This window comes from Furipterus horrens, unplaced genomic scaffold (genome assembly GCF_987537825.1).
Source record: "Furipterus horrens unplaced genomic scaffold, mFurHor1.1.pri manual_scaffold_8, whole genome shotgun sequence".
NCBI lineage: Eukaryota > Metazoa > Chordata > Mammalia > Chiroptera > Furipteridae > Furipterus > Furipterus horrens.
This window is the reverse complement of record NW_028327178.1, coordinates 16735354-16748227: the sequence shown is the minus strand read 5'-3', so window position 1 is coordinate 16748227 and position 12874 is coordinate 16735354. Positions and strand designations below refer to the sequence as shown.

The 12874-nt window shown below is 39.0% G+C and overlaps 1 protein-coding gene across 1 annotated transcript in view; it reads right to left on the bottom strand.

Moving 5' to 3' along the window:
• CFAP53 (cilia and flagella associated protein 53) overlaps positions 1-12853 on the bottom strand; it is a 28621-nt gene extending 15768 nt beyond the window's left edge. The window contains exons 1-3 of the mRNA XM_090285529.1: positions 11724-12853; positions 6756-6985; positions 6076-6249 (exon numbers count right to left, since the gene is read on the bottom strand). Of these exons, the coding sequence (XP_090141655.1) occupies positions 6076-6249; positions 6756-6985; positions 11724-11792 (473 nt within the window). The 5' untranslated portion in view covers positions 11793-12853. The remainder of the gene's footprint in view (positions 1-6075; positions 6250-6755; positions 6986-11723) is intronic.
• Between the last annotated feature and the right edge of the window lie 21 nt (positions 12854-12874).

The following is a 12874-nucleotide window of genomic DNA, read 5'->3' as shown; positions in this document are numbered from 1 at the left end:
TGGTCAATACCTCACAAATTGATATTCACCAAATACTGCTGAGTACTGTTCATCACTTGATGAGGATTTGTCTCATTTCCCTAACTAAACTGGGACTTAGGACTATATTTCAGGAATACATACCTCATACTATCTACCCAATGCCCCCCCCCCAAATTGTTGGTTTAACTGATACAAAGCATGCTTGTTAGCAACATTAGTGATTACCAGCAGTTCGCTAAGGCTCAAAAAGATAACAGAAGCTCAAATTACTAAGTTATGAAAGAAAACAAAAACACTTTAACATTGAAAAATGAATTCATTTGTCTGAAATTCATCAGTGACATTCTACCAGAACTGACCATGATAATTTATTAAAGTCCTTCCTAATCCTATGATTCATAAGCTAAGAAAGTTATTCAATTAATACAAATATAAAACCACAATGAGATACCACCTCACCCCAGTCAGAATGGCTATCATCAATAAATTAACAGACAACAAGTGCTGGAGAGGATGTGGAGAAAAGGGGACCCTAGTGCACTGCTGGTGGGAATGCAGACTGGTGCAGCCACTATGGAGAACAGTACAAAGATTCCTCAAAAAATTAATAATGGAACTGCCTTATAACACACCAAATTCCACTTCTGGGTATATATCCAAAGGAACCTAAAACACTAATTCGAAAGAACATATGCACCTCTATGTTCATTGCAGCATTATTTATAGTAGCCTAGATATGGAAGCTCCCAAGTGTCTATCAACAGATAAGTGGATAAAAAAGCTGTGGTATATATATATATATACAATGGAATATTACTTGACCATAAAAAAGAATGAAATCTTAACATTTGTGACAGCATAGATTGTCTCAAAGGTATTATGCTAAGTGAAATAAGTCAAGAGAAAGACAAATACCATATGATTTCATTTATATGTGGAATCTAAAGAATAAAATAAACAAACAAAATCTTAAGACTTATAGTCACAGAGAACAGACTGATGGTAGCCAGAGGGGAGGGGAGCTAGTGGGACTGGGTGAAAAAGATGAAGAGATAAGGAAGTAAAAATTGGTAGTTACAAAATAGTCATGGGGATATAAAGTACAGCAGAGGATATAAAATCAATAATATTGCAATAACTATGGATAGTGCCAGGTAGGTACTTGAAATGTTGGGGGAGAATCACTTTGCAAATTATATAATTGTCTAATCACTATGCTGAACATCTGAAACTAATATAAAATAATATTAAATGTAAACTGTGATTAAAAAATAAAATTTAAAAGTGTTTAAAATAAATAAATATTAAAAATCTAAAACCTAAGAATAGTAAGTATGGTCTATAATATTTTTGATTTAAGGAAAATAACCTCCTTCTTCTCAATTACAAAATTAATACATGTTCATTGCAGAAAAACTGAAAAATATAGAAAGGTATGAAGCCATTAAAAATATTTAATCCCACTACCAAGAAATAACTGCTATTAGCATATTAGTATTTCTTCCCAATCTTGTATACATGCATTTTTACTAGAATTGGGGTCATTCTGTATAACTACATGTCTATATCAATATCTTCTTGTATCTTAATTTTTCTACCTAATATTATATTAGAAATATTTCCACCCTGACCAGTGCTGCTCAGTTGGTTAGGCATCATCCCACAAAGCAAAAGGTTTCTGCGTCCATTCCCTGTCAGGGCACATGCCTGGGTTGCAGGTTCAGCCCCCAGTTGGGGTGCATACGAAAAGCAACCGATTGATGTTTCTCTCTCACATCAATGTTTTGCTCCCTCTCTTTCTCCTTCTCTTCCCCCTCTCTAAAAGTAAATAAATAAAATCTTTAAAAAAAATTTTAAAATGTTTCCTCAGTTGGTCCAGGCTGAGTGGAGGTGGGCAAAGAGGAAAACAGTGGGGACAACTGTAATAGCAAAAACAATAAAAAATTTAAAAAAAGAAGACGATACTAAAAAATGTTTTCTCATGAAATATTCTTTAAAATAATTCCTAACTTCAAAACCTTATTAGCTTACTAAGCTGTGTAATATAGGCTGGAACTGATGCACATATCACAGTTTATTGATACATTCCCTTATTTGATGAACATAGCTTACTTATTTTTTTTAATTTTTAAATTGATTTTACAGAGAACAGAAGGGAGAGAAACATTGATTTGTTTTTTCATTTACTTATGCATTTATTGGTTGATTCTTGTATCTGCGCTGACCAGGGATTGAACCCACAAATTTGGCATATCAGGATGATGCTCTAACCAACTGAACTGCCCAGCCAGGGCCATATAGATTACTTCTGACTTCTCTTATAATATTGCAGTGAATATTCTTAAATGCACCTCTTTCTGCTTCTGTCTGATGATTTCCTTAAGGTAATTCCCTTCCTTGATATAAAATCAGAGTACAAAAATGTTAAGGCAGTTGATGCATGGTGCTAAAAACGCCTGAAATAACACTGTAGGAAGGTGCCCATACCAAGTATTTCCTTAGATCAGCAGGTCTTCAAATGTTTTTGATTATGTATCCCTTTCAGTAAAAAAATTCTAAGTACCCACAAATATAATTATTATTTATAAACTGCATGCAGTTGTTACTATAATATAAATTATTAAATATATGCAAAAAACTTAAAAAGAGATGAGATGGAAAATAAATATAAAATATTTTCTACCTGCATTTGAATGATTTACCTATTCAGTTCACCTTAGGAACCCTTGAGGGATGCTCTCTTTTATTTACAAATAGGTAGAATAGCTATCTATGTCAATGATAATAATCATTGATAAAAAGGAAAGCTTTTTGTCTGTGAGTGCTTTACAAGGTACTTTAACACATGAAAACTTACTTCATCCTCACAAGTATCTTAAAACTTAGCTGAATCAGCGAGTATTATCCCCATTTTAGAGTTAAAGCAATTGAAACTCAAGGAGCCTAAGTGCCTTCCCAAGCCACATAGCCAGCAGCAGTAATATTATCAGTAATAATATCGGCAACAGTTATTGAGTTTTTTATTTGCCAGGCATTGTTTTAAGCACTTTACATATATGGATCCTTATAATCTTCATAACAAGCAATGCTGCAGTAAACATTATTGCAAGTTCATTTTCATCATTATCATTATCCCCAGTTTATAGGTAAGAAAAAGGAGGCACAGAGCAGTTAAAGATCAGAGTTAAGTTCATATATTACATTTTGTATGTGGTAAGGACGGGTGTGAAAACCTGGCAGGCCTGCCCTGGTGTTTAGGTTCTTTGGTACTTCATGATATCACCTCTGCCAGTAATCGACAGGGACATGACTATCCTCAAGTGTCCTGATCATGCATCCTAGGGTATTTATTTGACAAAGTACACCCCAAAACAAAACAAAGCCAAAAACTGTCTACCTTAATCTGGGATCCAATCACTAATTGTGTATAAATAGGACACTTAAAAAGAAAATCACAATGTACCAAAAGCATGGTCCATAAAAGAAACATTAATAAATTTGATTTCATCAAAATTAAAAATATTTCTCTGTGAAACACCCCATTAAGAGAATTAAAAACAAAACAAAACAACAAGCTACAAACTAGGAAAAAATACTTCCAAACCACATACCCTACACAAAAGACCCATATCCAGAATACACAAAGAACTCTAAAAACTTAATAGCTAAGCTAATTAGAAATGGGCAAAAGACATAAAGAGACATTTCATCAAAGAGGATGATATACAGATGGCAAATAAGCACTAGAACAGTTGTTCACCATCACCAGATGTTAGGGAAATAGATGAATGGCCCATTGAAATTCACTTGCTAGCGTCCCCTTTGTCCCGCACAGCATCTTTTCCTCCAGCCACCAGAAGGGAGTGTCTGAGTCCTACCAAGGACGGAGGTGAGGATACATTCCAGAAAGGCCAGAAAACCCAAGTCTAACCTGTCTTGGTTACTACAAGCTTGAAAACCTTGTCAAATTCATATCTATGGAACTCAAATTCCCCATCTGCAAGATGTGGAGTAGCAGGTCCCTTCTGGTCATATGCATGCCTGCTCTGGTTTTCTTCACTGGCCTTCTTTAGTAGCTCCCCAAGCCCTGAAACTTCCCATTCCCTCTGGTTTTAGCAGTCTAATCTACTTCGTTAGCAGCTGCATCTGCAATTTTTATGCACTATTGACTGGAATAGCTTACTTCTTGTTTGGGCCTCTACTAGGAAGAGTTAGGGCAGTCTATATAATTAAGAGCAACTTCACAGCAGAGATAGAGGAGATGGGAAAAGCCTTATCTCTGAACCATATGTCTTGATTCCCTCCACATACTTGATTTTGCTTCTTTCTCACATTGGTTGACCTTTGAATTTCTCACCTATTCAGATTTTGTGTGCTGTGAAAAATGAACTCTTGTATTCCTTTTGTATTCTACCATACTTTAAACTCAGAGTTTACGTTTCACTTTATCTTGGACCATTCTGTTCCTGATCTAGAGTAACACCGTACAACCTGCCCCACTCATACTCGGTGACCTGATAGTCTAAGTGACATCTGTTTTTTGTTAAGCCACCCAACAATAATATCAGTTCTTCTCAAACACCACGCCCCCCCCAAAAAAAGAAATAAGAGAGAGAACACTTTCAAACTCATTTACAAGGCCAGCATTACCCTGGCACCAAAGCTAGACATGGATACTGCAAGAAAAGAACATTACAGGCCAATATTCCTAATGAACACAGATGCAAAAATTCTCAATAAAATACTAGCAAGCTGAATTTAAGAGCACATTAAAAGGATCACATACCGTGATCAAGTGGGCTTTATCCCTGGGATGCAAGGTTGATTCAACATATGCAAATCAATAAATGTGATAACCACCTTAGCAGAATGAAGGATAAAAATTATATGATAATCTCAAAAGATGTAAAAAAAGCATTTGACAAATTCATGATAAAAACTTCAACATATTAGGTATAGATGGACTGTAGCTCAACACAATAAGGCCATATATAACAGGTCCTCAGTGACCATCATATTTAACAGTGGAAAGTTTAAGGCTTCTCCAAAATCAGGCAGGAAACAAGGGTGCCCACTCTTCCCACTTTTTTCAACATGGTACGTGCATGAATGAACCTGGAGGACATTTTACTAAGTGAAATAAACCAGAGAGAGAAAGACAAATAGTGTGTGATCTCACTTACATGTGGAATCTAAAGAAATAAAATAAAGAAATTGAATATATAGAAACAGAGAGTAGCATGCTGGTTCCCAGGGGACACAGGGTGAGGGAAAAGGGGAGATGTTGGTCAAAGAATACAAACTTTCAGTTGTAAGATGAATAAGTTCTGGGGAAACTACTGTACCATATGGTGACTATAGGCAATAATACTGTATTGTATACTTGAAATTTGTTGAGAATAAATCTTAAGTGTTCTTAACAAAAAAAACAAAAACCCTCAGTGCTTGCATTATACAATGATATGTATATACTTACCAAGACTTAAAAATACGACTACGGGTCATATCCTCTTAAGACTATACTGTAAATTAGCATTCCTAAGTCTTTTTTATTTTTATTTATTTTTATTATCTTCACGTGAAGACATTTTTCCTTTTTCCTTTTTAAAGATTTTATTTATTTATTTTTAGAGAGAGAGGAAGGGAGGGAGAAAGAGAGGGAAAGAAACATCAATGTGTGGTTGCCTCTAACACGTCCCAACTGGGGACCTGGCTCTCAACCCAGGCATATTCCCTAACCAGGTATCAAACTGGTGACCCTTTGGTTCACAGGCCAACACTCAAGCCACTGACGCACACCAGCCAGGACTGAAGACATTTTTTCATTGCTTTAGAGAGAAAGGAAGGGGGAGAGAGACAGACAGACAGACAGACAGACATGGATGTGAGAGAGAAACACTGATTGATTGCCTTCTCATCTGTGCCCCAACCAGGGATCCAGTCTGCAACCTGGGTATGTCCCCTGACTGGGAATTGAGCCTACAACCTCTTGGTATACAGGATTACACTCCAACCAACTGAACTAACCAGCCAGGGCTCCTAAATCTTTTTTAATACACAGATTTTGTGTATGTGCTTTTCCAACATCCTTACCTGAATTGCTGGTCTAGTTTTTCAGCCACAAAATCCTGTCTCTCTTTTTCTTTCTTCTCCTTCAATAATCTGATCTTCTCTTTCATTCGATCTTTTTTCTCCTCAACTGTTTCTTCTTTCAATTGCATTTCAATAAGATACTTATTTTCTTCTGATGCTAAAAGTTCACGGAGCCTGAAACAAAATGACCAAAAAAACAAAAACAAAAAACAAACAAACAAAAAACCTGCGATGCCATATGCACCATTTTATTAGTTGATTATTATTTTGTTAAATTTGATTCCAGAAGTTCATGTTTAATCATATTTTTGTAAGAAGATCAATGCAGTCTTCCATAAAATAAAACTAGTTGCCATTTATAGCAATAAAGACTAATCTCTGCCATATTTTATCTGATCACATACAAATGAGATATATAATGTGTATCTTCAACAAAAGAATTAATGAGCAGATTTTAATTAAAGTAAAAAATATAAAGCAATTAGTCTTTTGCTATCATGATAATGTAGGTTATTCTAAGTGAAAATATAAACAAGCAATAACTACTGGTTTGGCAAGGAATATGAATGTCTCGGCCATGATTCTTACTATAGAATTCATGGATTTTTTTGATTGGTGAACCTTAAGTTGTGGTTTTAGGGCTATTTCACAGTCTGGGTCATCAGATTTGTTTGCCTTACTTATTTCGTCTTTCTTCAGTGTTGATGATAAACCCTTGCATGGCATCCTTGATTCTTGCTTTCACAAGACTACCCACAAATTTGCGGTCATTGCGCTGGTACCAGTCAACTTTCAAGCGATCCTGCTCCATTGACTTAATGGAATCCCAAACAGCATGATGGTTCTGATGGTTGCGTTGGATTCTTTCCAGATGTTGCTCAGCCCTTTGGCCTTTCGGAGGCTTGGCTCTCTGAAAACAAATAACAACTTTCACTTTTGATAGATCCAAAATCAATAGCAAATTTTCAATTACTCATGACTTCCACCAATACCCATACTAAATAAAACTTGGTATATAAAATTAATATGGGGGACTGTAGAAGGGGGCTAGACGGTAATGGAAAAATACAATTAAAAAAGGGAAAAAAGAATAAAACTAATACATCCTGCTACAACTGCAAACAGTTTAAGTGACTAAGGATAACTTGTTTAATTTTTTGAGCCTATACTTAAGATGTCATGAAATTAGTCTGAAATATCTCTCACGTTTTGTTTGAGTACAAGTTCATGGAATTATAAAGTAAAAAATTTGAATGGGACTCCAGAGGTTATCTAGTCAAACCACAGACATTAAATGATTTCCCCAAGGTGCTTCAAATAATTAGAGCAGACCTGAATAGAGCAAGAATTAGAGGTCTTCCAATTCCTGACCTTAATCTTGCCATTCAGTATCCCACTGATCTTCAGGGGAAGACAACATAATGACCAAAGTACAGCTGACCCTTGAACAAAATGGGGGTTAGGAGTACACCCCCCCATAGTAAAAATCCATATAAAACTTTAGACTCCCCCCCACCCCCAATTTAAGTTTTTTTGTATCCACAGGGGATTGGTTCCAGAACCCGTCCCCGCCCCCCATACCCAAATCTGTGAATGCTAGTCCCCTATATAAAATAACATAGATCAATGCATACAGTTGGCTCTCTGCATCTCTAGACTCCCAGCTGTGAATCAAAAATAGTACAGGTGCTTATTGAAAGAAATCTATGTATGAGTCGACCTGTGCGATTCAAACCCATGTTGTTCGAGGGTCAACTGTATATAGGATGTATATAAAATGAGTTGTGAGAAGGAAGAATGGGAGGAAGATAAGAGGGAAAGAAGGAAAAGTAAAAAAGGAAAGCAAAACTAGTGGTAGGACTTTATTTCCATTTCTGTTGTGTCCAGAAGTTTAGTGCAAGGGCTGTGCTCCTGACATTTTTGGGTAACTTGAATTTCTGTAAATATGTTCATTTTATACAAGCATCCACTCAAAAGCTGGAAATGCATATAGCATTTTGAATACATATTGATTCATTTAATAAAATCACCTGGACTCTACCTTTTTCATTTCTGTATTCCTAGCATTGAACATAACACCTACTGCTACCAGGTTCTCAGTATGAATGAGAGAAAGAAAAGACATTGTTTCTTGGTGGGCTTGGTGCAATTTCTGCTCCTCCTACAGCCACCATTAAATCCACAGTCTTGAGCTTTGTATTTCCAGCTGGTTTTATTATGTCAATCTTAAGTAAGCAGTGAGGCTCCGGGGTGCTGATTTACAGTAACAAAACTCTTAACTCATATGGCAGAGAGCCAATCTGATCATTTACACTTAGAACATCACTGTCAGAATTACCAAAATATAGGGTTGAGTCTTGGTAAAGGAGTCTCCTGGGGAAAGAAAGTTAACATCTGGAGACATCTCAAAGAAAAGATTCAGGGTCTGGGTTCACATGTAGATATTGAGACTTAGTTGAACAAGATAAGGCAGGGCTGATGTGCACTGGAGACAGATGATGATGTTTGGGGTTATATCACAGGAAGTAGCTAATCCTTATCAAAATTATTTAGAGCCTGGAGCCAGTTAACAAATTACTGTTCTCTAACATGTGTAACATTATATGAATGTGGATTCAGTGATAGCAAATCAGAGCAGCATGAAGACTGTACCTTGGGCAGGATACACATAGGTAATCAGGCTCCCAGTAGGCATAAAGACTGAGAACAGGAATCAAGCACCAATGTCACTAAGAATCTATGGTTATCAGATCAAGAACCAGGCTCTGCCCTGGCTGGTATGGCCCAGTGGGTTGAGTGCCGGCCTGTGAATGAGAAGGTAGCCAGTTGGATTCCCAGTCAGGGCACCTGCCTGGGTTGCAGGCCAGGTCCCTGGTTGGGGACATGTGAGAGGCAGCTGATCGATGTTTCTTTCTCCCTCCCTTTCCCCTTTTCCAGAAATGAGTACATAAAATCTTAAAAAACAAAAACAAAAACAAAAAAAGGACCAAGCTCTGAGGTGCCCTTTGACTGAAGGGGAATAGGGTTAGAGCGTGCTGAGAAACAGCCTGAGCAGTGGCCAGGGCGTCAGGAAGCCCTTTAAGGCTTGGGGCATGCACGACTCTATAGTCAGGAAGGACCCAGTCTCTGGATGAATAAGGTATGACCTGGAATACTCTAATAGGAACATGCCAATCCATGCACAGTCTTTGCATAATTCAAAACCAGTCCCTGACTGGTGTGGGTCAGTGGACTGAACCCTGGCCTGTGAACCAAAGGGTCGCAGGTTCAATTCCCAGTCAGGGCATATGCCTGGGTTGTGGGCCAGGTCCCCAGTTGGGGGCGCACAAGAAGCAGCCACACATTGATGTTTCTCTCCCTCTCTTTCTCCCCCCTCCCTTTCACCTATAAAAATAAAGAATTAAAATCCTTAAAAAAAAGAAAAAAGGAAAAAAACAGCACTATTTAATGGAAATATAACATAAAACAGATCTGTAACTTCATTTTCTAGTAGCTGCATTTAAAAAAATAAGAGACTCCTGAAACAAGTACAAAGTAATATTGAATGTAAACTGTAATTGAAAAATAAAATTAAAATAAAGAAGTAAAAAGAAACAGGGGAAATTAATTTTAATAAATATATTTTATTTAACCAATGTATCCAAAATATGATCATCTCAATATGTGACTCTAGGCATATTTCAAGTGCTCAAAAGCCATGTGTGGACATCAGAAGCTAAACCATGCTAAAGGCAAGAGAACAAAGAATTCTATAACTACCTTGTATTTTCAAGGTCATTGGAGGCTTTTGTTACTGTAATAACTCATATTATAGTTTCTAGTATTACAGTTCACAATGTAATGTCTTAAAGAACAACGTCTTATATCTTAGGTTTGATTCTGGGCTCTACCTCTCCACCTATGATCAAAATAAATGTCCTCCTAAAAAACTATTTTGAGAAGTGAATAAGTGGGTTCCTAGGAGGCACTCACCAAATTGTCGCTCATTTCACTTCTCCATTACTTCAGACATGACATTTTTTATTGCTTTTTCTTGAAGAAGTTGTTTAGCATCCAAGTCTCAGCTCTGGTGGCTTTTATTCCTCTCCCACAACTCTGCAACCCATCTACACCTTTTATCACACTCTGACATCTGAGATGGTCTGACTCTGACCTTTTCCCTTTTATTTTTATGTAAGCTCAAAGCATTCAATAGGCCTGCTTCTCTGGTTTGGTGGTAATTTGGCAGAACAGAAATCCTTACTGGTTTCCAACACAAGAAATGAATGGCACCAGCCCTGGGCTCTGTGTTCAGATACTGAACCTAACATAGGTAAGTTTCTGTCCTTCATGAAGTCTGTCTGTAATTATTACCTTGAATCCTACAATCTGTAGAAAACCCCAGTTTACTGATTTCCAGACCTAATCCTATAGTCCTTGGACCTAGAAGAGAGGGAGCAGGTCTATAAATTGACTGAGAATTGCCCTAACCAGTGTGGCTCAGTTGGTTGGGTGTGATTCTGCAAAGCAAAGGTTGCGGTTCAATTCTCAGTCAGAGCACATGCCTGGGTTGTGGGTTCAGTCCCCGATGGGGGCACGTGCAAGAGGCGACCAACTGATGTTTCTCTCCCTCTCTTTCTCCCTCCCTTCCCCTCTCTCTAAAAATAAGTAAAATCTTTTTAAAATTTAAATAAATTGACTGAGAATTGCCATGTGCACCATGGAACATAAAACTGTATCCTTCATTATCTCTGATCTTTCTTCCATAAAGTGCCACCACAGACTATAGTATATCAATCATTATCTACTGTTAATCTTTAATGGTTTTATTCATGAGCAAGTTGCTTCTGCAATTAGATAACAAGCAGCTTGAAGCAGGGAACAGACATCTACTGAAGGGTAAATATCCCAGGGTTATTGTAGTCACACCTGTATCTCCCACCAGTGCTGCATGCAGCAGGTGCTCAAGCAATACCCCTATAATTGCCTAATTACACATGGACATGTTCTAGCCTGTTGAAATACAGGTGCATGGACCAAGTCCCTGGGATTCTGAACAGGATTCATCAAATTCTGCACCAGGCAACAGTGCAACATTCCCCCAGCTTCCTATGACCACCCCAGCCTTCCAGGCAACAAACAATCCTATTTCCATTCAGGCCGGCAGGAACATTTCTGTTACAGCTAAGTTCGCACAGGAAGGGCTCTAGAACCACTCACAATCCTCACAGCCCAACACTCCTTTCACAGACAAGTTTCCTAGGGGTGCAAGACCAACCCAAGATCATACAGCTGAATCACCACCAGCCCAGATCTGATTTCCTGCTGCCTGGCCCAGCGCCCTTTCCAGTGACACACACCACATCGCAAGGGACGGCCTCCTTTGGGTGTCTTAAGAGACTGAAACCCTCAAGATCCCAAGTAGTGATTCTCCAAAAACAGAATCTAAATATAACTGACGGTAGGGGTTGGGGGGAGGGAGGTTGTGAGGGGGTGGAAAGGACAGAGTACAGAAGTGACCTTATCCTTCCTGTCAAAATTCAACTCCAATGCATCAGGCGCCCGCTCCCCTGGAGAGAGCCCTGGAGGAGGCCAGGTTCGGCTTGGCTGGGCCTGGAGTGAAGGAAGATGCAGGAAGCTGTAGGGTCCCACACATGTCCCGGGCTTACCATAATCACCACTTTGGGGGTGGGGCCCTTAATCTCCCGCTGTACGATGCCAAAACGCTGGCTGTACATCTTCGAGTCCCCTCGGGATGGGGATGGTGCCCGCCGCGGTCCCCTAACCGTAGTGACCTGAGGAACCAGTTCCCAGGATGTACAGATCTGGTTGTCATGGTGCGCCTCGCGGGGTGCCGGCAGGTGGGTGGGACGGAAGTGGGTCCTGTCACCATGGTGACCGTAGACGCCGCACTCCCAACTTCCTCTGGGACTCGAGGAGCCGAGCCCGCCGTTTCCACCCAGCCCTTGCTCAGACCTGCCGAACTCGCCCTCTTCCTCTAGGGTCCATCAGAACAGCAGGTAAAAAGCCTCCTTTACCCGAAGTGAACCTGAAGATCTAGTAACATTCCAACTGATTTTACTATTTATATCCTGTAATCGGTCTTAAAGCATGAGAAAGTGTAAAGGGTATTTCGTGGAAAGGTTATTACATTTTGTAACCATGTCTAGGTTAGTCTTGATAACGTGAATCGTAACAAAACCACCTTTTAAATTTTTGTAGTTCACAGTAATTTACGAGGTATTTTCACAGTGTTTGAACCTCACAAATACCTTGTTGGTTAAGGGAACTGCTGGTATTACCCTCATTTTACAGCTAAGACAAGGCTGAAAGTGTGCCTTATCAGCCTACCCAACCAGTAATGATAAATCTATTAATAAAAATCTTACTGCACTAGGCAGAAAGCAGGGCTTAGACTCGGGATACTCTAGGGTGAGGAGTGCAAACCAGATGGGATGGCTGGTGTGCACGGTTACTAATGGCTGGCACAATAACAACCTAGAGTCTGGGTTAAGGGTCACAGTGGACCAGGGTCAGTCAGGACATGTGGATCATACGTGCAGATAATGAGGCCCTGACCATCTGGATCCCAGACAGGGAACCTAGAAGGGGCCCTCAGTACAGGTGGAAACCACTGCTATACTTCCAGCCAAGAGCAAGGAGGTAGTTAATACTTGAAAGCCAATAGAGTGACACTTTGCTACTCTCCTTCTACAGTGGGGGCGAGTATAGAGCCCAGAAAAAAATGTATCAGTACCTAGTCACTGTCGTGTAACAATAACCAAAGTACAGCTACTGTGCATACCGTCTTAAGGTCGCA